This window comes from Eschrichtius robustus, chromosome 5 (genome assembly GCF_028021215.1).
Source record: "Eschrichtius robustus isolate mEscRob2 chromosome 5, mEscRob2.pri, whole genome shotgun sequence".
NCBI lineage: Eukaryota > Metazoa > Chordata > Mammalia > Artiodactyla > Eschrichtiidae > Eschrichtius > Eschrichtius robustus.
Window position 1 is genome coordinate 21,072,465 of NC_090828.1, and position 27,905 is coordinate 21,100,369.

General features: G+C 52.7%; 1 protein-coding gene and 1 long non-coding RNA gene across 2 annotated transcripts; one reads left to right on the forward strand and one right to left on the reverse strand.

Moving 5' to 3' along the window:
• Nucleotides 1–746: 746 nt before the first annotated feature.
• LOC137765143 (uncharacterized) lies at nt 747–1,510 on the reverse strand. Its single transcript, XR_011074125.1, has 3 exons — nt 1,404–1,510; nt 1,127–1,157; nt 747–1,008 (listed from the first exon to the last, which is right to left on the reverse strand). It is a non-coding gene; the product is annotated as an uncharacterized lncRNA (long non-coding RNA).
• On the forward strand, nt 983–21,483 carry IGFBP5 (insulin like growth factor binding protein 5). The gene is made up of 4 exons (XM_068544498.1): nt 983–1,955; nt 16,136–16,365; nt 16,655–16,774; nt 17,964–21,483. Exons 1-4 carry the CDS (start codon nt 1,622–1,624, stop codon nt 18,093–18,095), a joined length of 816 nt encoding a protein of 271 aa, XP_068400599.1. The 5' UTR covers nt 983–1,621; the 3' UTR covers nt 18,096–21,483.
• The last annotated feature ends 6,422 nt before the right edge of the window (nt 21,484–27,905 follow it).

The window sequence follows — 27,905 nt, forward strand, 5'->3', positions numbered from 1 at the left end:
CACAACACACACACACACACAGCTTCCCTGGGCTAACAGTGTAACTGAAGGAAAGTGGCCACTTCTTCACCCTATGACCAAAGACAGTCACTCCACCAGCAACACAAACACTACATTAAATCCCCTTCCCCAGATTTTTAGGGGAAATTCAGTTTTTCTTTTCTTTCTATTTCCAGTCACCACCCACCACTGGCCACCCTACACTAACGCCCACCCCAACACACACATGCGAGAGAGAGACAGAGAGAGAGCGCGCGCGCGCGCGCGCGCGCACACGCACGCACACACACACACACACACACACACACACACACACACACACACACACACACACACACACACACACACACACACACACACCCCTTACTTGGTCACTCAAAAACCAGCAGACAGCCATTTCCCAAAGCTAAGGAAGAATTTCTTGGGCACTGTATATATCCAGTTGGCTAATAAGAAAATACTTCTCCCTCCAGCCTGGGCCTCGGCTAGTTAAGGGGTGGGAGGGACCGGGGGACGAGTTACTCCGTATTGTATCCACCGTGCTGCGAAGAGCTCCCCTTCACTCGCCCCCCGCCTCCTCCCCGCTCTGGGCAGCCCGAGCCCCGTCCCCCGCGGCCCTTTCTCCCACTCCGGGAGAGGAGGGCGCTGTTCGGGCGGCGAAGGGGAGCCCCCGTGTGTCTAGAAGGCCTCTCCCCACCCCCACCCCGTGTGAGTTTGTACTCCTTGGCATCCTTGCCTGGGTTGGGTGTTGGGGAGCTCAAATTGCAGCTACAAACTGGCTGGCAGCCAGGGGCCGTCTATTTAAAAGCGCCTGCTCGACCGGAGCCCGTAGTCTCTTTGGAAACTTCTGCCGGGGGGGAAAAAGAGCTAGGAAAGAGCTGCAAAGCGGTGTGGGTTTTTTCCTCTTTTTTTTTTTTCTTTTCTTTTTTTTCCTCCTTTTCATTACCCCCTCCTCCGTTTGCACCCTGCTTCGGGCTTCACGCAGAACCTGCGAATTTCGAAGAGGTGCTGGCAGAGTGGGAGAAAAGAGGTGTTAGGGGCTTGGATTTGGTCTTTTTTTTTTTTTTTTTTTTCTCGATTTCCACATTTTCTCCCCACCCTCGCGGCTGCAGCCGCCGCCTCTTACCTGTTCCGGGGCAGCCGCGCGCCGCTGGCAGCTGAGGGTTAGAAAGGAGCCGGGTGTACTTTGAGATTTTAAACAAAAAATTTTTAAGACGAATCTATTTTTCTCCCCCCGCACCCCCTCCTCCACAACCTCCGAGCTCATTATTCCGGTGGTGGTTTTGGGGTGAACAATTTTTGGCCCCCGCCCCGCAATTCTGACCAGGTCAGGCTTGGGGAGGGGTTGTTTCTCCGGCCTCCGATCCCTCTGCGTGCACCTGGCGCTGCTCTTTTTCCCCTACCTGTTGCAAGTCCGTAATCTTTGCAGCTGAGACTTGCTTGCAGGCGCCCCAGCCCTCCATCGCTCCCTACATTTTGCAATTGTCTGGGGGAGGCCACCTGCTCTACCTGCCAGAAATTTTAAAAAGAAAAAACAATTCTCCGCGCGCCCTCTTGGCCCCCTTCTCCCTTCATTCTCGAGCTCCTGCCCCGCCCCAGGTAAAGGGGAGACTCGGAGAAGATGGTGCTCACCGCGGTCCTCCTGCTTCTGGCCGCCTGTGCGGGACCGGCCCAGGGCCTGGGCTCCTTCGTGCACTGTGAGCCCTGCGACGAGAAAGCCCTCTCCATGTGCCCCCCCAGCCCCCTGGGCTGTGAGCTGGTCAAGGAGCCGGGCTGCGGCTGCTGCATGACCTGCGCCCTGGCCGAGGGGCAGTCGTGCGGCGTCTATACTGAGCGCTGCGCCCAGGGGCTGCGCTGCCTCCCCCGGCAGGACGAGGAGAAGCCGCTGCATGCCCTGCTGCACGGCCGCGGGGTTTGCCTCAACGAAAAGAGCTACCGCGAGCAAGCCACGATCGGTGAGCGCGCTCAGTGTGCCAGGCAGCTACGCGGCGCACGGGCGGGGGACACGGGGGACACTGCGCAGGCTGGCCCGGCGCGCTCTGCCCAGCAAGTGGCTTAGAGCCTGGGTGCAGCCCGGGAGGAGGGCGGGGAGGGTCCTTGCCCCTCGGAATTGGAACCCTGGCCCATCCTGCTACCCGGGGTTACGGTCTAGCCGAGGCTCTCCCTGTTTTCGCTCCTTCTCCTCGCTCCTGCCCACACCTCCTCCACCCCACCCCTCCCCCCTCGACTAAACACTGACTCTTAAGATCCTATTCAGTCTCTAGGTCCAAATCCCCAGGTACTCAATCTCCAGTCCGAAAATGTACACCTTACATTATTAACTCCCTCTCCACCACCCCCATCTACCCAATATGTTGTGGGGTGGGTTTGTTGTTGTTGTTGTTGTTTTTCCTGAACTTGAAAAAAAATAATGTCTTTTGTTAAAATATTGCTTTAACTGGGGACCTGGAAAGAGAGAGGCGTCACCGGTCTTCTGTGGTAATTCCACCTTTGTCCTTCCCAGCCCCCTACCCCACCCCCCAGTCCCTCCTTGACGTTTCTATTCTCCTACCCCACCAGACACACACGCACACTCACATGCACACATAACACACGCACGCACCCTTGGTAGCTAATGCCTTTTGGGTGGGGACTTCGATGCCCCTCCCACGTGCACACCCATTGCTCTTGACTTGATCGGATTGACTGTGGTCAATTATACAACATACTGAAATGCAAAATACCGTTTTTCCTCCCAGGAAGGGAAAGATTACTTTAGCCAAGCTCAGAGGCGGCGGGAAGGTGGGGAGGCGGTAAGTGGGGGAGGGCGGGAGTGATGGAAAGGGATAAGAAGGAAGGGTTTGGTGTTCCAGGGCTGGTGTTTGCCCCCGAATCTAACTCCTTTTCCCGTGCCCCAGTTCAGATTTTACCTAGGAAGAAAGGTGGATACAGGGTTGGGAAGCCAGAAGAGACATGAAATTCAGACATCCCAGCTTCCCCGCCAGTGCTAATCGCCCACTCTCCCGCGCTGCCCCTCAAGCTCTCAAACCAGATCACAAGTGGGCGTGGTGTAAATGGAAGAGGGGCCCTGGAAACGCAGAATGCAAAATCAAGGGGGCGGAGACGGAAAAGCCACGCTCCCGGAGCCTCCCCTCCGCCTCCAAGTAGCCCCGCCTCCGGGTTGCCCCGCCCCCAAAGTCTCAGTGCCAGGAGTCTAGGGTTTAAAAGGTTGACAGAGCTACTTGTTCAATCAGAACAGTTCTGCGCCCCTTAGACTGGGTTTCCTTTTGGAAAGTTACTTGATCTTACATTTTTAGCAAGAGTGTAATGAACTCTACACAAAAGTCTGGGTTCTGAGACGTCGTTATCGGTCTTCTCCCAAAGGGGTTCAGACTTGGCTAAATAATGTTTATTCTGTGTGGTATTTTATTACTGAGACAATGCTCTTCTTCCCTCCTATCCCCTTCCATTACGAGCACCCCAACATGAGTTTTCTTAACTGCAAACTACAGACACTGTCATGTAGGAAAGGAGTGCGTTGGCGCTTGAGAAGAGGCAGGAGACCTTTCCTCGGTTCGACCCGGATGCCCACAAACCCTGCAGGTTTTGCCTGTCGCCGGAGGCCGTCCCTCCAGCTTTGCAAGAGGTAGTCTTTCTCCAGATTGCAGCCTGCAAAAAGGGAGAGAGAGCAACGTGCAGGCCCCGGAGGCCCCAGAGGCCGGTTTGTGAAGTTATTTTTATTAAGAGCCACTTTTCAAAGGCGGTCCCCCTCGCCTTCATCTTGTGGGATGTGGATTTGGAAAAGCTTAGCACGGGGGGGGGGGGGGGGGGGGGGGGGGGCGGGGGGGGAGTATGAATCGATTTCCTGGCTTGGAAGCGAGCGCTCTGGGTAACAATCCGGTCACATCGAAAGCATGCAAGGTATCGCTCAGCCGCATTCTGGCCCCATTTTTATTTGCCCAACCGTGTGGTTGGTGTGATGTGGTTGGTGTGGAGGGTGCCCGCGCGCGCAGTTGCTGGGAGAGCAAATGGGCGCATCCAACTTTCCAGTTCAACCCAACACACACACACACACACACACACACACACACACACACACACGCTTTTGTCCCAAGCAAGATGCCTTTTAGACTTTTCAGCAGCCCCTTCCTCAGCCCCCACCTTCAAGGTGCCTCTGGACCAACACGGAGCAGCCTTCCTCCCCCTCCCCCATCCCCATCCCAATCCCTCTGGAGGACCCCACCCGCCTAAAGCAGGTGCCTAACCCACTGTACTCGCTGGATGGCTGCCCTTGACCGGTGGCCGGAGTTGACGCCTTCCTCCCGGACAGATGGGATGGAGATGGGCTCTCCTGGCTAGAGCTTTTCATCTCAAAAACCACTGGGTGGGTCCCCCAAAAGTTGGAGATGGTGCAGCGACGGTACTTAAAGAGAGCTCAGCGAACAGAGAGAGGGAGGAGAGTGTCAGCTCCTTTAGCCAAAATTACTGCCCCCCCGACACTCCACCACCACTCCTCCCTACCGATACCAGCAGTGCGCACTTGGATTTGCCCCAGATTTAGATACAGACATAGATGATAATATACATATTCACATATATCAAAAATATACATATAGAGAGAGAGAGAGATTTAGGGTCTTTTTCCAACCAAAACAACAAAAAAAAGTGCATTTCTAGAATCAGAAATGGGGAGCTGAGGAGAGCGAGATGGCAGGCAGCCAAAGCTTCTGGGAGGAAGAGCGGAGGGCGGGAGGGGACTGGTGTTTTGCTGGGCGCGTTGCTGAGCAACGGGAGAGGGAGTCCGCCCGCGAGCTTGGTGCTGGGAGCGCTCCGGGCCCTGCATTTTATTCTGGCCAGTTCAGAGGCAAAGATAGATATAGAAACAGAGGGCAGTGTGTGAGGGCTAGAGGGAGGCGGGAGACAGGAGTTATTTATTGGACCAAGCTCAATAAATTATGGGTGAGCTGGGTCGAGTCAAGAAGGCTCGAGCTTTGCTCTGGGCATTGTTTGGAGAAGGAGCCTTGTGGCTTTACTGGCGCACATACTTGCCCGGGTCTGGAAGATCTCTCTTGTGCCTGTGAGACATTAAGTTTGGGATACAGGGAGAAGTGGGTTCTGGGTTTCAGTTCTGTCATTTAGAAATAAGAGAGGAAGAAAAGAAAATATGCTTCTGGGAAGAAAGAAAAATTACCTAAATAAAAATGAATTCAGCCTTTGCTTCTTTGAGGGGTTTGGCCCTCCATCACCCTGGCTTCCATTCCCAGCCTGGTCAAATGCCATGTTGAAATCAAGTTCCAGGGTTAGGTTTATTGGCCAAATTTTTGTCTGGGTTGAACAACATCATGGAAAACTGAAGGAGACAGATTCCTTTCCCACCCGTATCCCCTCCCTTTGAAACAAGTCTTGAGAGGCTGGCTGTGCCCTGAGCCAACCAAAATGGGGGGGAAGAAAGGGGGGAGATGGGGAGGAGGGGGCAAGGAGAGCGTGCTTTTAACTTGACTTTTCTTGCCTTCCCCCTCCCCTCCCTTCCCCCTCTTTCTGCTTTGTCAGCTCAGACTGGAAGAGCAAGCACAGTTGGCCACAGTGAGAGCTCATTTTCTTTCCACTTCTCCCCCTACCCTCCCCACCTCCACCCTGACCCCTTTCTTATCCCTCCCGCCCATCCCACCCCCTTCTCCATCCCCCAACTCCAAGGCCCTCCCTGAGGGCTTGAGTTTTAACTTGGAGCAGCTGTGCGTTGGTCCTGGGGCTGGGATTGGATTTGAGCAGGCAGGTGGGCTTGCAGCTGCAGAGGGAGGGCCAGGCTGACCTAGGAGCCAGAGGTCACCATGAGGGTTACAGCAAAGGGCATGGGAGCAGGAATCCCAGCAGAAACCCTGGTCCCCTTAATGGGGAGTGGGGGGGGGGGCGGTGAGGGGGAAGGTGCTAACAGGAAAAGAAGGTGATTTTTGTTATCTAAAGTTTTTACTTTGTACCTGAGCAGTGTCTTTGAAACTGAGTTATTTAATGTATGGAAAATAAAATTTTGGAGAAGGGACCACCACACTCCAAGTCTATTGCCTCCAGAAATTGCAAGAACACTGTAAACAGACCAGGTACCAAACAGGTCCCACTGGAAGCAGAAGTGAAGAGGGCGGAGGCTGTTTGGTGGGGTTTTGGTTGAGATTTTGTTTTGCATTTTTACTATGGTAGGTCCAAAAGTTGCAATCCCCAGAGACCATCCTTCAAGTGTAATCTGGACATATGTTTTCCAAAACAATAAGATTGATTACGTATCTGCAGGAAGAAATAAGCAAATAAACAAAAAAAGCCAGTTCTAAGCTTCTGGTCCCCTCTCCCCATATCCACAGAATCCCCTGTTCTTGTTTCAAGCTCCAATTCTTGCCATAATTTCTGTTATGATGTCTTTTTTTTTTTCCCTTCTTAAATATAAATCTAGAGAAGTGACTGGAAATCTCTATGAGAGGCAAAGTGGCCTTTCCTGCCTGGCCACTCAGCTTAGCTAGGTCCGAGAAGCTCTCCAGGAATTGTCTGGGTGTTGGCCAAAGAATGCTACAGCTGGAAGGAACCTGCAGTGATCATGGCATCATGGCAGTCAAGGCCCTCATTTTACAGATGAGGACGCTGAAGCCCAAAGTGCAAGTCACTAGCCCAGAATTAGGTGCAGGGTTAGAGGCAGAGCCAGGGCTAGAACTCAGCCTTAGAATTCTGTTGAGCCTAGGCCTCCGTTCCGCTCTCCCTGGCTTTCTTCCTTAAGTCACTAGGGCTCTGGCCTGAGTCTGGTCTAACCTGCAATGAGGTCTTTGGCAAATATCACCCGAGGCTGTCATCCCATAGCTCGGGGGGGGGGGGGGGGGGGGGGGGCGGGGGGAGCTGGGGGCGGGGCGGGTTGTGAAGATGAAATAAGAGCTCAGAACTGGGAGTGCTCCATTTGAGGGGAAGAAGTGAAGTGGCCCCAAAGTGGAGAAGGCAGTACCCCTTTATTTTCAATCCCTCCCCGTTCCGTCCCTTTTTCTGCACGGTCTTGCAAGCAAGGCTGGCTTAAGCCAGTGGTTTGGGATGGGGGCAAGGAGGGTAGTGTGTTCAGCCCAGACTTCAGGTCCATGTGCCAAACCTCATTTCCTGAATGACAGGGAGCTGTCCTGATGCGGGCAGGCAAGCAGGCAGGCCCTCGCTGCCCCTTGGCTAGGCAGCGGTCCACAGTCTCTAAGGAGCCCACGGCACGGAAGTGGCCAGCTTCCCATGGCAACCAGCCTCCACCAGCACGGGCTTGCATGGAGCAGGGCAGTAAGATGATGAGATCTGAGCTCGGGTGGGGTGGGATGAGGGTGAGGGAGTGATCGGGGGATTTGCGCATGAGAAGAAAAGAGAGAAAACCATATGCCACAAAAGTTGATAAGGAAGAGAGAGAGAAGGTCACCGGGTTTTTGAACATAGTCAGGTATGTGGGACCTCTTTCAGAAAGAGGAGAGGAAGCCCTCCAGATTACAGCTGGGGGCCTCACGTTGACCTGAGGAATTGCTGAGAGCCATCCTTATACATCCTGGATGCTGGGGCAGCTCCTCCTTCGGGGGTTTCTTAAGAAGGAGGCAGATAAGATAAGGCTGTCTTCCCAATAGGTTAGACCAGCTGTCCCCAACCTTTCTGGCACCAGGGACCGGTTTCGTGAAAGACAATTTTTCTACGGACCGGAAGCAGGGGTGAGGGGGAATGGTCCAGGCGGTAATGCCAGTGATGGGGAGCCCCAGATGAAGCTTTCCTTGCTCACTGCTCACCTCCTGCTGTGTGACCCGGTTCCTAACAGGCCACGGACCAATATCGGTCTGCGGCCTGGGGACTGGGGACCCCTGGCTTAGACCACCAGGTGAGCCCTGGGGGGGTGTTTTAAAATAAATAGGTTATCTTATTTTTGATCCCTCCCCTAAACCATCAGAGATCAGCCCTTCTCTTACCAAATCCTGAAGCAAAACCCAGATTGAATTTGCACTCAGAACCTAGCCTCATATGACCTCTGCTGGTTTGCAGAGATGTTTTACATGGGCCCCTATTATCCCGAACTGTGTAGATTGTACCATTACAGCTGTCCCGGGCATGCTGCTCCCCCGTCTCCCTGTCACCTCAGTGAAGACGGCTCTCATTCCAGACCCTTTAGAACAGCACTGTCCAATTGAAATATAATACAAGCCACATACATATGTAATTTCAAACTTTCTAAGAGTCATTTTTTTAAAAAAAAGGTAAAAAGAAACAGGTGAAATTAATTTTAACTGTATGTTTTAACTCAACATACCCAAAATATTATAATTTCCACATATACTCAAAATAAGCAATTATAATGAGATATTTTATGTTCTTTCATATTAAGTCTTTGAAATCTGAAGTGTATTTTACATTTACAGCACATCTCAATTCAAACACCAAATTTTCATTGGAAATACTTGATCTGTATTTTTAGTTTTCATAAGATTTACAGTTGAAAAAGTAGATTCATATACCTGAGTTGCCCTAAATATACTCAAAAGTTTTCCAATAACCAAGGATATTTTTAAATTTAAATTAATTTAAATGAAGTCAATCTTAAAATTCAGTCCCACTAGCCACATTTCAAGTGCCAAAAGCCACATATAGCTAGTGGCCACTGAACTGGACAGGGCAGAGGCCACCAGCAAGCCCCTCCCACACCTGAGAAGGGAACTACTGTCTCTACTCTCCTCCTGCCCTGAAAAAGTCAAAAAGGAAAAGAGTCTGAGCTTTAATTGCCAAACAGGACAGACTCCCTTGTTTGACCCCTAGCAAGTCTCTCTTCTTAGGGGGACCAGGGTTGGGAGGGGAAAAAAAAAAAAGTGTTCAAACCATCTGCTCCCTGCCGCCCCCTTCTGGTCATACAGGACTTTTCAGGGAATTTGGCTACTTAATTGTGCTGTTCTGAATGGGCCGTGATGAGTCACCAGTGGGAGTGTGGCCAGGTCAGAGAAATGGTCCCTCACTTCCTCCCTCTCCTCATCTCCCCTTCCCCCATTCAAAGGCTGCTCCCCACCTCACCCCTCCATTACCTTCTGGTTTGGGGTGTATATAGGGACGAGATAGAGACGTTTCTACTGAGCATGCTCTACCTTCCCCAAGTCTAGAGAGATACTGGATGGCTGGAGATACTCATCTTGGGAGTTGTGCATAAGTGCGTATCTCTTATGTGTAAATTTATCACCAGCTGCCGCCCAGGGATCAAGAAATGTGTGCCAGAGTCATGGCCCTGAATCCTAGTTTGTCCCCGGGGGAAAAAATGAGGAGGATCCTTCCTTTACAGTGGAGGATGTGTGAGTGGGACCCCAGCCTTTCATTCTGGGGAAGTGCCGCCAACTTGACACCTGCCATATCTACACTGCAGAAAGGTGGTGGGTCACATTTTCTCCCTCCATCTTTAGGCGAAAAGACCTAGTGCCTTAATGCAGCATGAAGGAATGGGATTAGACAAAGGACAAACTCCCAGGCTGAGTTCTCTAAGTGGGAACCAGTTCTCAGAAGTGCTTGGGCAAAGCCCCTCTCACCTGAGGTTGGCAATCAGACTCCCCAGAGACGAAGGTAGATCCATCACTTCCCAGCAGACCTTTCTTCAGTCCAAGGCGCCTGAGATCTTGTGATCTACAGGTAGACACCTGTCAGCCACATATCACAGCAACCAGAGTTTTAGTAGATGATGGGAACAAGGGAGGTGGGAGGCAACAGAGACCTACAAAGGCAGAGACCTACGCTGGGAGTTCATTAGCACGTAGCAGCTCATAGAATCCTCACAACCCTATGGAGAAGGGGCTGTTGTCATCCTCCCCATAACTCAGATGAGAAAACTAAGGCAAGGAGAGGAGAGGAAGCAACTAAGAGAGGTCAAAGTACACCTGCACCAGGATTTATTGAACCACAGTTAGCAGCCCCATCTTCCTCCCAAGAAGGGTGACTGAAGGTCAAGGGCTGGTAGTCCGGCTCCTAACTCTGTTTCTTTGCTTTGCTCTACAATGTCTTTATTTCTCTGCTCAGGATAGAGATGTTACATACCCACGTTGGTTTTCCTGGCCTGAAATGGCGGGGAGCTGTAAAGGAGCTCAGGGGGCTAAGCCTGTTGCTCTCACTGGCCAGTCACTAACTCTCTGAACCTGCTCCCCACCTCTGCCATGTACCCCAGGTCAGCAAGACTCCCCTCCAGTGTCTTTTTGCAACTCCTCCCTTCTTGCAACTGGTTCCTTACGATGACAGTCGTTTGGGTTTCTTTTCGTCTTGGGAAGTCAGTGCTCCTTCCCTTCTCAGCCCATAACTCAGGTGAAGAAGAGCCCAGAACATGCATGTCTGTTACTAACCACAGAGGAAAAGAAAACAGAGTCTTCCAAGAGAGACTGGGGCAAGGCAGGCACTGGTCAGGGATGTTACGGGTAGGAGCGGGGACGGTGCAGCTCCCCTGGAAGGCTCTGCGGCCCTCCCTACCGCCCCGTCCCCTTTTTCTTTATGCAAAGGCACACACAGTGTAATTGAGTCTCTTGGCATCTGCAGCTGGGAAATGGTCAAACTTCAGGAGACTGAGACATGTCTCACATGTTTTTAAACAGTGAGCAGCTGATCCAGCATTTTCGCAGAAGCCTTATGTGTAGCAAAGAGCAGGAGGCTGCAGGTTGGCTAGGAAACAAGGCCAAGTGGAGAGGAGGCACGGAGAATCCAGCCATACCCAGGCACGGGTCAGTGCCCTCGGACGGGCTGCCCAGGGGAATTTTCTGCAGTGATGGAAGTGTCGTCACTCTGCGCTGTCCAACACAGTAGCCACTGGCCACATGTGGCTATTGAGCACCAGAAATGTGGTTGGAGCAACTGAGAAGCTGAGTTTGTAATTTGATTTAATATTTATTCATTTCAACTGTATTGGACAGCACAGTCTTAGATCAAAGAAGCCCAGTAAATCCAGGGGACCCTACTTCTTCCCGCTCCTGTGAGGCTCACCTCCCTGCCGCCTTGTTCCCTCTGCAGCAGTTCCTGTGTTTAAAGGCAGGTGCATGGGTGACATGACCCCTCAGGGTATCCACTGAGCTCTAACATGCCGCAGCTGGCATTACAGAACTGCTCCTAGACCCCCTGCGCTCTGTCTCGTGAGCAGATTCACGCGTCTCTCCATTTAAAGATTACTTCTTGAAGACCATATGCTGGAGAGACCAAGATAAATGACAAAGTTCTCCCCTTAAGAAGTTTACTGTTTGAATTCCACAGAGGGAGCTAGAATGAGAGGCAGTGGAAACCCAGCTCCGCTTTTCATTCCTTGTAGAGAGATTCTGGGTGAACCCCTCTTGTCTTCTGGCTAGGAAAAGGGACTGGTCCCAGGTCCAAGTGGCCTGGCAAAGCCCCACATCCTTCCCGAGCTGCGAGTTCCAAGTACACCTCAGCTTCTTCAATTTCTGTAGGCAAAGTCACAATATCTGGTCCACCCATTTTCTCTAAGTTTGATTATGAGGTCAAGATAGTGTGGGAAACAACCACCAGGCTGGGCCTGGGCTGTTAGTGGTGCCAAGGTAGGACTAAGAGCCCTAGGGTGGAAGGTTCGATTGCAGGAAGCAGAAGGTCCCCAGCTGGACCCGCCCCATCGCTGGGCTCGGGGAGCAGGTGGGATGAGAAGGCTTCTTAAGAGCAAGTGCCTGGTCCTGCCGCTAAAGCATCCTTCCCCTGCAGGAGAACTACAGTGAGAGGGCGGGTTGGAGACAGTGGTGGGGCTTGGGGAGGGAGCACGCATTGGCACTTGTGCCGTGAGGAGCAGTGCCCACCCTGGGACGCCTCTGGGTCCACACTGGCTGGGCCTGCACCCAGACGCACTCAAGGTTCACTGGGGGAATTCCCTGGTGTTCCAGTGGTTAAGACTCGGCACTTTCACTGCTGGGGCCCTGGTTCAATCCCTGGTTGGGGAACTAAGATCCCACAAGCTTCATGGCGTGGCCAAAAAAAAAAAAAAAGGTTCACTGGGACATGAGGATGGCACAGTCCTCAAGCAGGTTTTCGTGTTGCCCTGGGGAGTGCCTCAGCGGATGTTGCTGCATCCGTGTGAATGCGCAGCGCCTTATGAGTGAAGGAGAAACTGAGTTGCCCACCCTAACACGGCAGGGGCTGGGACCATCAGAGAGCCCGGGTGGCAGGACTGAGGGCAGAACAGAGCAGGGAATCAGATAGTTATCCAAAGATAAATATCGGGACAATATGAGAACCTTTGCTTCCTTAGTCGTTGGATAGATCATGGAGTTAAAGGGCCCTGCCTCAACAGCTTCCCAGAGGAGGGAACAGTAGTGAACATTCCATTGCCCACTCTCTGCAGAATCCTTTCAAAATAACATCTAGAGATAGGAAGGGAGGTCCTAGATCTGTTTCCCTTCTTTCCCTGACTGCGTTTCAGGTGCAGATTAAAGAAACAGCAGGGGGTTACACACTGATAGCATTGCCCCCGCCCCACACCTGCCTTCTCCACCCTGGCCCCCGGTGGGTCCTTCCCAGTCCGTGCATGTCCATCTCCCTGACTCTTTCCATGCATGCTGCAGACACACAAAGAGGGGAGGATGGGGGTGGTTGTCAGAGAAGTTGGAGAGGGAGGCACACAAATTCCAGATTTTAAAATTGTTTACAGTCCCTACAAGGAAGCGCCACGGACGTGTTCTGCGGCCATCGGTCTCCTCCGCCACCTACCGGCCATATGGAGGTATTGACATGCTGGTCGACTGGGTTCCAGAACCTACTGCATTGCTAAGTTCCCTAGATTGCTATTCACGTGCAGGGCAACTTCACGAGGAAGTCCTCCCTTATATCCCACCTAAATCCCTTCCGCAAACTTGCTCCATTTTCTTTGGATGAAACAGCTCAGGAGCTGCCAGTCTACTTGTGCCTGCTTGCTTTATCTAAAACTTAAACCCTTCCAAAATTGCAAGCCTATTTATGACTCAGCTACAAAGCAGCTGAGTAGGGCTAGTTGGCTCTGGCATCCCAGCTCCAGTCTTACTTTCCAGCCCTTTAATCTTCATGGCTCTGCCCTGGCTCCGCTCCAAGTTTCCGCTGTCTCTCTGGAGCCTACAGGTGACCACAAGACCCTGATTAGTATCTTTGATACTCGACTCTCCCGCTGCCTAAGTAATAGGTCCCATGGGGTTAAGTGGCACCGAAACCCGGGAGGCACATCAAAACTTTAAGTCTGCCCTTCAGAAACAGCCAAAGAGACTGCAAACTGGGGAGGGTATGCCCTCAGGAACCCGGCCTTGGTGAGGCCAGGGGAAGGACAGAGGGTTTGCAAAAGTACTTTGAGTTCCTTAAAGAAGGCACAGGAATCTACATGTCATTCCCCAGTATCATCCTTGCTTAGTCTCAAAGCTAACACTTTTGGACAAAAGACCAAGAGAGGTCAAAGTAAATTGTCCCAAAGTTTCTTGAACCATTGTTAACTGCCCTATCCTCCTCCCAGGAAGGGTGACTCGAGGTTAAGGGCAGCCACAGCACTTCTCAAAGATCCTAAAATATGAAGAGTCTTGAGAAGGGCTGCTGATGTTGGGGGAGGGTGGGCATTAGCCAATGTACTTCCACGACCACCAAAGCCAGAGAGAGAAGCTCCGTGAGAGAAGGTGAAATGTCATCTGGAGGATCACACCCTCTGACCAAAGGGACAGGGGGCCCCCAAAACAGGTGACCAGAAGAAGATGGGTGGCACTCCCACCCCAGATATCTTTAAGAGCCAGAAAGAGCACCACTGGGATGGGTGCGTGTACTTGTGGACACAGGGATGGTCTATTGGAGGGATTCGGGGAGCTGGACCAGCCAGCCACTGGGAGTAAGCAGCTCCGGGGACCTCTCCCGGTGAAGAGCCCAGATCCACAGGTGCCCCTGAGGACAGTCTGCTGGCCCTCTGGGCCAGGCCAGAGCAGCCCCCAAAGGAGATGCTCATCCTTCCTCCATACATCCCACACCCAGCCCTCTCGCCCTCCTCCCCTCCCTTCATCTGGTTACAATCTTGATCGGGGAAGGCGTGTGGCCCTGCACACCCAGAATGCTCCCAGCCTTTCAGTGGCAACCATCTCTTGCCTTCTCCCCTCCCCCACTGCTCAAGTGGGGATCAGAGTGCTTGGGGATGCCCAGAGGGTCTGAGTGAAGAGTCAAGTCACTCAGTAAGATGTGACGGGGCAATGGTTCGCTTTTCCTCTCCTCACCCCCTCCCTCAAGACCTGGGCTTCAGGTTTGGGCCTGAATTACTAGATAACAGAGCCCTAATCTTTCACTTTGCACAGAGTCCCCCAAATCAGCTTGCTCCGCCCTGCATCCCACCCCCATCCTAGCTAATCCCACAACCAGGAAAAGTTGGTTTATGCCAAAAATATCACTGTTAGCTAATCTCAAGAAGCCTCCATTCCACCTGCCAGGTGCATCACCTTGTTGATTTATCATCCCAGTGGGTTTTGATAGAGTCAGAGCACAGGGCAGGACATGGTGGGAAGAGGGAGTGAAAGGCCAGAAGGGCACAGGGACCCTGGGACTTTGTTCAGGGAGAGCCTGCCCACCGCTTTGTCATTTGCTTTCTCACACCTTCTCCAGAAACTACTTCCCTTCCTCTCCTGTGGATAAATACCCAAATCAGCTCACCACCCAGAACACTGCAAACCTCTGGAGGCTTCTTTAGGGTGGGGAACTTCCCTGCCAGGGCCTTAAAGACTGGATACCTATTTGATTAAATCTGACAAATCCCGAGCCCAGAGACAAACAGGTGCTTGGGTGCTTCCTACCACCTGCCATCCTGACCAGGTTAGGCCAGGCCTCCAAATACCTCTCTTAACACACACCTGGAACTTCCCCCGGGCTGAAATTTCCTGCCCCGGGGACACCAAACAGTGTCTTCTCACAGAACTGCTCCCTCCCTGCACCTCTCCTCGTCCCCACCTCCAGATTCCTCTCCTTCTATTTCCCAACCCATGCCTTGCCATCTCGGCTCCTGGGTAGCCCAGGGTGGACAATAGGATTTTTCTTCAGTCTATTTGAGTTATTCAGGGTCACCTCCAAGCCCTATTTTCTTTTTCTAGAATTTGAAAAGAAAAGAGGGCAGTGAAGACAGGGTTCCCTGCCCGCACCCACCCTGCCCTACACCTGCTCTCACCCTGGGCATCCTGCCCACGCTCTGCCCACCTGGGAAAAGCAATCGAAGACCTCCTGCCCTGGGTCTGTCTTGGCTGGTGGGATCAGGGATCTGAGAGGAGGGACCCAGAGGAGGGTGCCTGTGACATGAGAATTTCATGGAAATCTGTGAACCAAGAAAAGGCCGGGGGTGGGGGGGTGGAATTAACAGATCAACAAATAAATGAACAAAGTTCTAGTTCTTTAAAGGTCATAAGTCAGCTAAATATAGACTGTCACCAAGTCACTGCTATATATAACCGCTCCACCCGCAGCCAGCAGTCTGCCTCTCTTGGCCTGGAGCTGAGTTATGTCCCAGCCTCCCAGGGCGCAGAGCCAGCTCTGAGGAGGAAGCAAGGCCCCGGGCTTCCATGTGCCCCCCAGGCGCCGGCACTGATCCCCTCCAGACCCCACATTTCTGGCTCTCCCGCATCCCCTCCTCCTGTTCCTCCTGGTGGCCCCCACCACCCTGCCAGTCCAGACACCCCAGGACCCTCCTGCCCTTGGTTTCCCGGGTCCAGATATATCTCAACTCCAGCAGTTCCGAAAACACCAAAAGGATGGACTTGGCCTCTTGTCCACGTTCTGGCCATCGCCTATTTCCCCCTGACAGCCTAGATCTTCAGACTGTGTTCTTACATCGCAGCCCCACCTCCAGCCACCACCCCATCTACTTAGCCAGCCCCCCAGCAAGCAAGCCCCTTCCCACAGCCCTCGCCCTCCCCGTCCCCAGAGTATCCTCTCCCTCCTGTCCGACTTCCCCTCCTGTGTCAGCTTGACTTTTCTAACACTCTCCTACTCCATGAAGTCGCCCTAGATTTCCCACCACTTACACGAGCGTTGACTCGTGCCCTGGTTCTCATTTCCCTGCTTTCCCCAGTTTGGACGATTCCAGGAGGGCAGAGAGCACGTCTCCTCACCCAAGTCCTGCGAGCCTTGGGCTCTGCACGGTTGGGCCTCAGCCCTCACAGGCTTATCCTCCGCCCCCTTCTCCCTGCAGAACGAGACTCCCGCGAGCACGAGGAGCCGACCACCTCCGAGATGGCGGAGGAGACCTACTCGCCCAAGATCTTCCGACCCAAGCACACCCGCATCTCCGAGCTGAAGGCCGAGGCCGTGAAGAAGGACCGCAGAAAGAAGCTGACCCAGTCCAAGTTCGTGGGGGGAGCCGAGAACACCGCCCACCCCAGGGTCATCTCTGCACCTGAGATGAGACAGGAATCTGAGCAGGTGAGTCTCAAGGATCCTCTCCCCATCCCCCTCTGCATCCACACCCCGCAGCCTCCACCACCACCCCACCCCGCGTCTAAATGAGCGTGCGTGGCAGCACTGTGTACGCCCAGGGGGCGCGGCAGGTGAGGCGGAGGGAGAACTCGGGGGGCCGCTATTTGGCACAAAAGGTGGTGACCCTCCGTACAGACCCTTTACCACGCCCCCCATACCCCAGCCTCGCTTTCTGCACATCCTGGGGGTTCCCGCGGGTCCTGCCACGCCTCTCACTCCTCCTGTCCGCACACAGGGTCCCTGCCGCAGGCACATGGAGGCTTCCCTTCAGGAGCTCAAAGCCAGCCCGCGCATGGTGCCCCGCGCCGTGTACCTGCCCAACTGTGACCGCAAAGGATTCTACAAGAGAAAGCAGGTACGCCCCGTGCCAAGCCCCAAGTGCAGGGCGCTTGCCAGAAACCTCCACCTCTAAATGCCTGGCTTTCTGTCATTAACAACACTTTGTCCCAAACCTCCAAAATCCTTGCACCCGTCACAATCGTGATTGTCCCCATTCCCTCCTACACTATAATCTACTGACGTTTTAATGATTCACCTTAGGTACATGAATTCATCTAAAAAGGAAACTTTCTATCACTGCGTCACATCACACGTTGGATGTGTTATTTTCTGATAGGCACACGTAAATACATACATATATATGACTCGAAAACATGTTTTAACCACATGCCACCTGAAATCATTTAGTGTCCCATTCACAGCCAGGCTACCCTTTGGGCAAGCCTACTGCTGGTTAAGCAGTCATCTGAGCCCGTTAAGGAGTACACATTACCTTAGGGTAGTGATCTCAGACTTCCTGGGACATCAGTATCACCCTGAGGTCTTGTTAAAACACTGATTGCTGGTCCCACTCCAGAGTTTCTGATAGTAGGTGTCGGGCAGACTCTGAGAATTTGCATTTCTAACAAACGCCCCCCCAAATGACTCTGATGAGGGCACCCCTCCTCTAAGTTAGGAGTCAAGAACCAGACAGCGTTGGGTGAGTGCTTGGCTCTCCTGTTTACTAGCTGTGTCCTCTTACCCCAGTTAGTTAATGTCTCTGCCTCCAGTTTCTCATGTAAGAAGGAGAATAATTGTACCTATTATTCTCACATGATTATGAGGAATAATGGACTAATCTTTAGAAAGTACTTAGAACAGTACCTACAATATAGGAAGTGTTAAGCGGTGTCTTGTATGTGATACAGCTATACAAGTGATGCCTCCTATTATTACTATTATTTAACAATTTAATTTATCATCATTTTCATCATCATGATCATTATCAGGTTATAGCATTCTCTGGAAAATACCAAGTTGGAGGACCCTGAATGGGTGACATAAAAGAAAGTCGTAGGAGCTAGCCAAGGGCAGAGTGCCTAAATCAGCACTTTTCCCCCCCGTCCGCCCATGCAGTGTGGACACCAGAGCCCCCAGGGTTGGGTACCGCTCCCTCAACTCTCCGGGGGTGAGGATCTGTCTTGAGGCAGGGAGGATGAAGGGCCAGGCAGGAGCAGAGCCTCAGGGTACAGCCATCCTCACTGCCTGTCACTCTCCCACCCCAGTGCAAGCCTTCCCGTGGCCGCAAACGTGGCATCTGCTGGTGCGTGGACAAGTACGGGATGAAGCTGCCAGGCATGGAGTATGTGGACGGGGACTTTCAGTGCCACACCTTCGACAGCAGCAATGTTGAGTGACGCGTCCCCTCCCCATCTTTCCCTCACCCCATCCCACCCCCCAGCCCCGACTCCAGCCAGCGCCTCCCTCCACCCCAGGACGCCACTCATTTCATCTCATTTAAGGGAAGAAAATACATATATCTATCTATTTGAAGAAACTGAGGACCTCGGAATCTCTGGCAAGGTCTCAACTTTGAAAACGGCAACAACGGAGATGCACAAAGCTAAGGAGACACACACCCCCCCCTTTAAAAAAGGTTTTCTTTTTGAGGCAAGTTGAATGAACAGGGAGGGCAAGAGAGGAAGAACAAGAGAAAGAAAAGGGAGGGAAGCAGATGTGTGTGAGAGAGGGGAGGATGTGTAGTCATGAGAAGGAAAAGCAGAGCGTGGGCCGGAAGCAGCCACCTTTATGTCCAGCCCTGGCCCGAGGTGGGGAGCCGTTTGGGCAGGAGCAGGTGCAGCCCCAGGTGTGGCCTTCGATGACACACTTGGAATTTGCCCAGTTTGGATGGGTCACAGGGGGAGAAAGGAAAAGACAACAGGCGTCAGTGCCTCTCCTGGATCAATCTCCCCCTGCAGCCAGCAGCTTGCACGGCTCGACCGGTCCTTCCTCTCCTACCACCCCGACACTGTGTTCTCTCTCCCTCAAATTTACAAAACCTAAAATGCATTCCATTCCTCTCAACACAAAGCAAATTCATAACTGAGGGATATTAGGTAGGTAGGTGTTCCTAAGTGGATCCATGAGTATGAAGTATGTGTGCATATTTCACTCCCCCTGCAGACTTTGAGAAATCAATCCACACCCCAACAGTGGGAAGATGGGTTCTTCCAGGGCGGCTAAAACTACGCGCTGAATGAAGCCTGTAGTTTCAGCCCTTCATTGCATCCAATTCGCAGCTAGCACAGCCTTTGTGGGGGAGGATAGGCTGAAAAAAAAAAAAAAGTGGGCTTGTATTTATCTACAAGGCTCCGTATAGTCATATATAGGCATATAAATCTATTTTCTTTATTTTTTTTCTTTCTTCCTTCCTTTCTGTCAAAGGTTTGCATTAACTTTTCCAAGTAGTTCCTCTGGGGGCATTGAAGAGCATCCTTATTTTGGGAAACCAAGAAAACCCATCTTCTTGTAATACAACCCATAATGCCTGCCGCCCATGAGCAGCGGCAAACTCAACCCTTTGTGGGACACAGTGTTGGATTTTTTTCGTGATTTCCCATGTGTGTGTGTTCATGTACCACCAAGCCAGGTGGATGAGCACACCCAGAGGTGCACCCACCAAGCTCCCCAGGACATCCCATTCACCTTTAGACCCTTGGGAAGTCACTGTCTCTGGACTCCCACACCCAGTGAACCCAACAGGTCCAAGTTTGACCCCCTGGTCCTGCCCAGCCTTTTTGTTCCATATGGACAGAGCCTGCCTTTGGAAAGCCTCTTTCAGCCTTCATGCTGGCAGAGCAGGAGAGAGACTGAAATGAGAGACGGCAAAGAGGGAGATGGAAGTGAAAGGTTTAAATATGGGGAAACAGTAAAAGTGATTGTTCAGGCCAGAGTAGATGAAGTGAGGGGCAGAGAGCTGGAGAGACACGGGGCTGACTGTCCCGTTCTAGCTTTGGAGCGAAGCGACAGAAAAGGGAACAAAGCCAAGAAACACTTCCCTGGGTCCCCACCTGATAATCCCTCTGGAATGTAAGGGGAAGGAGAGAGGAAGATGGGGGAACAGGTTGTAAGAGAGAAATGTGCTTAATCCAGGCCTTGGAGCCGGGGAAGGTGGGTAACTTTCGATAGGTTCTAGACTGTAGCGGCTGGGCAGGAACAAGGATCGGTAGAGACCAGCCGTAGTTTGGAAGGGACAAGCCTGTGTGCTCACCTGCCCACCTTCACCCTGCAATAGGGGACTGAGGCCAGAGAGGGTTTCAAGCTCTTCATCCACTCTGGCCAGTTCTGGCTTCCGTCCTGGGGCGGAAGATGGCAGAAAGGCCCAGGACAAGCGGGGAATGTGTGTTTTGGGGGTACTGTCATTTGGCAGCCAGATTCTGAACCAAGAAAAATCCCATCCCCCACGGACTCCCCCCAACAAATGGGTGGCCCTGGGGCTGCCCTCTGAGGATGGAGATTGCCGGCCAGGAGAAGGGGCTTGGACATGGCAAAGGAGACCCTTTCTCGCTGTGAACGCAGCTTTCTCCACTCTTTCCTGATGACATGACGCCGTGGAGACCACAGCAGCATCTAACTTGGGGATGGTGAAGAGGGACAGCTAAGGAGCAAAAACGTTTCAGCTAGTGGAAAGCCTGCAGCTCTGGAACTTGGGGGGATGTCTCTTGCTCCCCCGGACAGGACGGTTGGCTGGGATGGAAGAGGCAGTCGATCTTCGTAGGACAAAGGGCCTGATGGGGATGGCGGCCGTGAGGACTTCCTTGACCTGCGTGCCCCATCTCTCTGCGCAACTGTCCCCAAACCCCCGATTCACATTTCAACGTCTTAGGCCAGTATCGTCAGACTTTCCCACTTCACTGTTCTTTCCGCCCATTCTTTCTTTGGATCTTGATCAGTCGTCTACCTGAGATCTGCCGAGTGGATACTGGGGGGTCATTCCCCCTAAGAAAAGACTGACCAGGGATTTGCAGACCTCTCCCCACCCCGCAAGGCCTGGACCTGGTTCCTGGTTACTGAGAGGGGCTGTCTTTTCCTCTCGCTGTTTACTGGACTTTGAAGGGGCCTCTGCTCCTTCCATGGGCTCTTTGCCGTCAGCCGTAAGGTGGGGGATTAGGACCTGCTTTAACGCCACCCGTCTCTTCAGGCCTCCAAAGCTCATGCCGACTAACCCAAACCTGTGAGTCTCTCTCTAGTGCCTGCAGGGGGGACGGGAAGGGGATTCTGGTCAGCTGCCCACTCCCTAGAGGATGCTGGACCTTCAGATAGAGGGAGGTCTGGCCTGAGCCCAGGGTGGGAGCCCATGGGGAGGGAGTCACTGAGGAAGGTGAGCCCTCCCCTGGGCGAGGTGGCGGGAAGGCAGGTGTGGTGAGCTGCCAGCTGTGAAGTCCCGGAGCAGGGACCTTCTTGACCCCAGGCTGCCTGTTGGCCACTGTCTGCTCACCCAGAGGCCTTAAGCTCCAGGTTTTCTATGGCCTCAAGTCTAAATGTTGGCCCACTGCGCCAACAGGAGGTCTCTCCCCATCCGCCTTTGACTCATGCCTCGCTCTGGCAGTGAAGACCTGTGTCCCCCTCTGCTGCCAGGTCACTTAGGGAGGCCTAGCCAGGACTGATTCCCCCTGCCCCTAGAGCTGCCCCACGCACCTGGGCAAAGCAGGGCATCTGGGACGGAAGAGACTCGAAAGTTTCTCAGACAGCCAGGCCTGGACAGACAGGCCTGGAGACATTTAGCCCCCCACACGGGGGAGGATGGGAGGCCCTGTGTGGTCCCACCCCTTGTCCCCTCGCCCATTTTCCCATCACCACCTCTGTGGTCTCCATGGTAACCCAGCAGGGCCAACCTCCTCTGGGGAGGCGGACCTGGACCACCACTCTCCCACTGCCCAGCTCGTCAGCAGCCACAGGGCTACCAAGCAACTGCCAAGCCCCCCTCCAGGTGGGGCAGTGCCCCCCCTCCATCCGCTCAGCCCCCAAGAGGGCACCAGCTCAGATGGGAATTGCAGAGAGGAGTGGGGCAAGGAGAAGCAACCCTCTGGTCTCAGAGGGGACAGATTTGGCTTCCAAGAGAAAGGAGGCTCTATTTTGAGAGGTAGTGGGCCAAGGGAACGGAGGTTACCAACCAGCAACCTGGGCGTTGTACTGTCTTTATTTTTAAAACCACTAAAGTGCAAGACTTATTTTGCACTATTCTCTACTTTTTTTTTTTTTTCTCATAGGCTTTTGGTGTCTTTTTTTAAACATACTTTCTTGGTTTTCTAATGGAGTATATAGTTTAGCCATTTCCACAGACTCTGGCCTCCTCTCTTTAACTTTTTTTGGATGGGAGAAAGGGGAGGTGAAGGGGGTCAGCCGCCCTGCACCCGTTCACCCCACCTCTCTGGTCCTCGGCCACCAGCCTGAGTCCCGGACCGTCCACCACCAGCATCACACAGTAGCCCACACGGATAGACAGTTGTCAGACAAGATTCCTTCAGATTCCGAGTTGCCTACCGGTTTGTTTGTTTTTTAGACAGCAATAACCACAGCACATATTACTGTAGTTCTTTATAATTTGACATACATACATACCATAGCGCTATTCTCTCCTCTTTTTTTGTTTTCAACTTTTTTTTTTTTTTAATAAATGCTCATAATCTTTACTGGTGAAAAGGATGAAAAAAATAAACCAACAAACAAAACCTGTTTGTGGAAAAAAAAGAAAAAAGAAAAAGCGGGGGGAAAAAAATCACCTGAATGTGGAAGAGCTCGCCTCCTGTTTAGTGTTTTGTACGTAAGGAAATAAAAAATGAAAAAAACAAAAAAAACAAAACAAAAAACCTGAGGATCTCACGTTTTATTAAAAAAGTGAAGATTGCTGTATACTATTTATTCAACTTATAATTTATGTTACTCCTTGATCTTTGTCTTTTGTCGTGACAAAGCATTTATTTAATAAAGTTATGCATTCAGTTAGCCTGCGTCAGCTTCCTCCGAGGGTCCAGGGAAGGTAGGCGAAGGGAGAGAGAGGACAGAGGGAAGGAGAGAGGACCAGGTGGAGGCAAAACCAGGGCCTGCTCCCTCCAGAGGGGCCCCCAGACCCAAACCCAGGTGCCCCCTTCTCCATCTCTCCAAAACCCTTTCAGTGAGTTCACTACACAAGGCGCTTAGGAGGGAGGGTGGTCCTGCAGCTCCAGCAGCTGTTATCACTAGGACTATTATCATTTTTACCATCTAATCTCAGCTGCTGCTGCTGAAGAAATGATCTTAATCAACTCCTAAGCAAATGATGGGTCTCTTCTCCTCGAAGAGGACTTTAAGGAAGGCATTGCTAGAATGTTCCTCTCAAGCTCTTAACTCCTGGGAACCTCTGGCAGAGGTGAATCCTACCTCCTGCTCCTGCCCAGCACCCCGTTGCCATTTCCGCCCGCTGAAGAGGAAAGTTATGAAATGGCTAGTAACTCTGATTTCAATCCTCCAGTGGCGTAAGGACCGCAATTCCTACACTGTCCTACCATCCGCCCTTCCTTCCTCCGGCCCCTTCTCCTCATCTCCATGTCCCCTCTTTATCTGCGAGCCCACAGCAGGGCACTGCCCTTCATGCATCCCCCTGACCACCCCCAACAAGGGCCTCCGTCCATGGGCACAGCAGGGGGACGGAGCTGGGGGCATCTCCACTCTGCCCGACCCGGACCCCCCGGTGCCCTGCCCCGTCCGAGTCACATGTCAAGCAGAGACATTGGGAGTGTCCCTGCCTGGCAAGGGGCTGGCCTGTCATTGGGCATGTGTCCTTCGGAAGCATCACTGAAGCTCTCTTCCCTGAGACCACTGGGCCCGTGCACAGCTTTGCAGACGTGCAGCCGTTCAGCCAGAGCCCGGCAGTGGCGGCAGAGATGGAAGGTGTGACAGCTGCGCTGGGAGGCCAGAGAGGGACCGGCCTTCCTCACTTTCCTGGGCAGGGGTGCTGATGAGTTGTGTTGGGCAGGGACAGGAAGAGCAGCGCGCAGGAAGGCCGTTCGGCCCAGGTCTGGCCACATGGCATCACCTGACCCGGGACTGTCTCCTGGCCTCTCCATTGGCAGCTGCTCATCCACGTACTGCCGGGGCGGGCGGGGTCGGTGGTGGTGCGGGGCGGGAGTGGGCCAGGATTCCTCTCCGACTTGCTCCCCCTTCAGGGCCCATGCCACCCCCGGGCCCACTCCACCATGCCCCCTACTCCTACAGCCCTCACCTCTGGACATCCCGCTCAGCTACCCACATCATTTGGGACCTGGCTCCGGGCTGCTGTGCTCCTGGTCCCGCCCCTCCCTGTACAGTTCATCATCGGGACCCATAGCACGTTGCTGACCACATGTTCACCTGGGGGCCTTGTGAGCCGGTAGGACTGGGCTGGGGCCTGGGGTCTGCTCTGTCCCACCCTCACCCCCAGGTTTGGCAGCTGGTCCAAGGCCACACTCTTAGAAACACTCTCAACTCCACGGTCTCACCTCCATCCACTGAAGCCCCTCTCTGAGCCTGGGTACCCTCAAGGGTTCCGCATGGAAAATCTGAAGATCCCCCTCTCCCATTCCAAGCACAGTCAGCTATTCCAGTGAGAGAAATGGAGTGAGGGCGCTGCAATGTCAGCGTTTTACTCAGTGGAGAACGAGAGCCTTTGGTCTCCCCTATTCTGCTGTTCGATTCATCAACCCTCCCCGGCTCTTCCCCGGGGATCCTGGAGCCCATGGCTCCACTGTTAGCATCTACTTGTCTGGGTGTCACCTGCCCTGCAGCCCCTCGGCCCTGGATAAACCTCCCCTTGTCACTCCTGCACAGCCCCCTGAGCCCTGCTGGAGAAAGTCCCAGCATCGTGTGGGCTGACACCACCACAGAATCCCCAACCTCCAAATCCTGCCTGGGGAACCTCCCACATTCCCCAAAGCACTCTCACACTCATCCTCCCTTCTTGCTATCAGAGAAAACCAAGACCCACCTCTGAGGACGTCCTATCTTCTCCTCCCAACCCCTATGGAGTCAACCTCTCTCATGTTCTCTCCCACCTCCCCCATCAGTCCTCCTCTGTTTCCAAGGGACAGTCCCCTTCTTTCTCTCTCCCTGCCCGCTGCTCCCCATCTCCCCCATCGACCATCCCCTCTCCTGCTGTTTCGGCAACAGAGGAGAGGGAGAGAAGGGGATGGATAGGAAAAGTACCTTGTGTTTAGAGCTGATGGGAATTGTTCATTAACTGGATGTCGGGATGAGGGGAAAGTCGAGGATATCTTCTCCACTCAAAGTCCCCCAGACAACTCAAGTTCAACGTGTCCAAAACTGAACTCGTACTGTAAGCTCAGGTACTTCACCTGTCTATTTCACTTTATACCTTAAAAGCACCAGTTCAAAACCACGAACAAAATTTGAACTCATCTTCCCTCTTAAGCTCTCCCCTCTTCATCTCCCCTCTCCTCCTCCTCTCCATCTCTCTCCTTCCTTTGCTCTCTCAGAGAATGGCATCTACCCAATTGCCAAACCCAGCCTTCCTTTACCCCCAATGTCTAATAAGTCCCCAAATCTCAGGAATAAGCTACCTCGTTGACAGCTCTCTGATCTGACCGTTCTCACCACCTGCCCTGCCCGGTTCAGACCACGCTCACTTCTCACCTGGATCACCACAGTTTCTTCCTGCCGGGACCTTCCATCCCCACCCGTGTCCTCCATGCTAGACATCGCAGAGTTCACTTTCTAAAACACAGATCCAGTCATGTCATCCTCTGCCTAAATTCCTTCCTTGACTCTTGAGAGCGTTCGGTCTAAAATCCTTCATCAAGACACCCAAGGTCCTTCCTGGTGGGCCTTCCTCGCCCTGCACCTCCCATACCATAGGCAACCTCAACCATCGGCAGGTCTCCACGTTCACTGTGTAGCTCATGCTGGTCTCTCTGTCTGAACTCCACCACACATGCGTGCACACACACACACACACACACACCCCACGCCTTTCCCCAAATTCCTATTTCCTCCTTACAGCTCTGTCCTTACACGCCTCCTGAGACAACTGTTCCTCCTAATTGCACCAGGCATACCTCCGTTATATGGCTGCTTCCCTCTACTAGAATGTCAGCCCCTTCAGGACAGGGACCATAATCTTTTTCACCTTCATATCCTAAAACCCTAACACTGAGCCCAGGATACAGTACTAACTGCCTGTAGGCAGCACTTATTATACGACAGAAATGAGTTTATATTCTCAAAGCAATTCTTTGAGAGAGAAATTATCTCAACATTTAAGGATGAAAACAAATGAGGTTCAGAGGTTAGAAATGTGTCCAAAGTCACAAGTCATAAGTAGCAGCCTCCAAATTCTGTTCCAAGACTGCCTTACCTCCAAGCCCATGCTCTCAACTATCCCATCACATGTAGCTAGTACTCCAGACACATCTGACAAATGCAGTCGCCACAGCGGTGATTCTCCACATTCGGAGGGCATAAGAATAGGCAACCTAGGATAGATCCCGTAGTTCGCAAGTTCAACAAGCATCCCCAGTTGACTCATTCTGGACTCCTGGGACCGCCTCTTAAGCAAATGACGCTTTGAGACAGTGTAAACTCAGTTTCCCATGCTGCCACACAGTGGCAGTATAGCCGCAGTGTTTGTCAACTGCCCGTCCTGAACTAAAATTTAAACAGTTCCAGAAGGTGAGCAATCAGCTTGACATCTTCAAGATCCCTGCCCAGCCAACCATCATCCCACATGGATGCAATTAAGCTTTCCCTCAGAAAAGGTTTCTAGGTCACAGTATACATCAGTCAGTGCGGTTCCTGTAGCTAGAGCCACAGCAGAAGTGCTGCTCACATACCGGTAAAATCCACCTCTTCAGAGGGTTTAGAGTACAAGGAGGCTGCAGGCAAGTGACATGGAAATGGGCAGGGAGACTGTGGCATCCTCAGGAGTACGCTGCAAAAATATTACAGAAAGGACCCAAGTGAGTTAGCAACCTTGGGGCATGGGGGCTGGCATGAGGGCTGACCCCAGCAGTGGCCCCATGATAATAACCCCTTTCATTTGGTACACTCCTGTAGTTCTCAAAGCACATTCACATCTATTGTCTCACATTAATAACCACCCTGTTATCAATTGGGTGATATTAGATATCAACCCTGTTGAGGCTGAAACCATCCCCATTAAACAGATGAGGAAAACTGAGGCTCAGAGAAGGCGAGTAATGTAGATCCAGGGCAATGGAATAGTAAGGGACAGAATTCAAACCCAGGTGTTCGACTTCAGTATTCATTGCCTTACTCCTTGGCTTTGCACTAGAACCTTAATTAATCAATTAATGTTAAAAAAAAAAAGAGAGAGAGAGAGAGAAAAAACGCCTGCAGTCCACTCCAGACCAATCAGATCAGAATTCCTGATGGTGGGGCATCAGCGTCAGCGTGAAAATTTGTTTTAGTGCCCCAGTCAGTTCAAACGTTAGCCAAGTTGAAAATCACTGCCCTTGCTGGGAAAGCCAGCACGGCTGCCCCACCCAGGACAGCAGCCACCGGCTGCCGACTACAGCTGAGGGGATGGGAGAGGGGTGGTGGGAACACCCATCAGTAGATGAAAGAAAATTCGTGTAGGGACTGGTGACACACAGGCTGCAGATCCAACCAGCGCCCAAAGCCCTCCAGGCTCTCCCCGAGCATCCGCCCTGCTTCCGCCCACAGGGGGCAGTGTAACTCAGGGCTGAGCAGTATCCCCACTCTGGAGTTAGGGGCCCCAGCCCTGGGCGATGGAGGTCGGGCACTTCCAGGGACCATTTCCGCATCTGTGAAGTGGAGCTAATAATAGCACCTCATTTGTGGAGTCATGATGATTAACTGAATTAATGCACTTCCGGAGCGGCCAGCCACTAGCTACTGGCCCAGCCTAGATACTCTGAATGGCGATGTCTGCTTTGGGGGACCTGGTTTTCTTCTTCAAGGAGTGAAACTCGTCTCACCCCTGGTCCGGGCCCCAGGTATCCCTCTGCCTCTCCTGAGATGCTAAATGGACGGTCAGGAGGGAGGTGGATCAGGCGAAGCTGCCTCCGGTCCCCTCCTCCATGGCAGGAAGGGGTCAGATGCCACAGAAGAGGGGTGGCACCGTGAAAGATGGGGCCAATGGGGCCGTGTGTGGACAGCGGGTCTGAAAGCACTGAGCACTCCTTCCCCCACGGCCCCCCACAAAGTGAGGAGCC

Coding starts and splice junctions, on each gene's coding strand:
- IGFBP5 (XM_068544498.1), top strand. CDS start 1,622: ATGGTGCTCACCGCGGTCCTCCTGCTTCTGGCCGCCTGTGCGGGACCG. Junction 16,366..16,654: donor TGAGACAGGAATCTGAGCAG/GTGAGTCTCAAG, acceptor GTCCGCACACAG/GGTCCCTGCCGCAGGCACAT. Junction 16,775..17,963: donor GATTCTACAAGAGAAAGCAG/GTACGCCCCGTG, acceptor CTCCCACCCCAG/TGCAAGCCTTCCCGTGGCCG.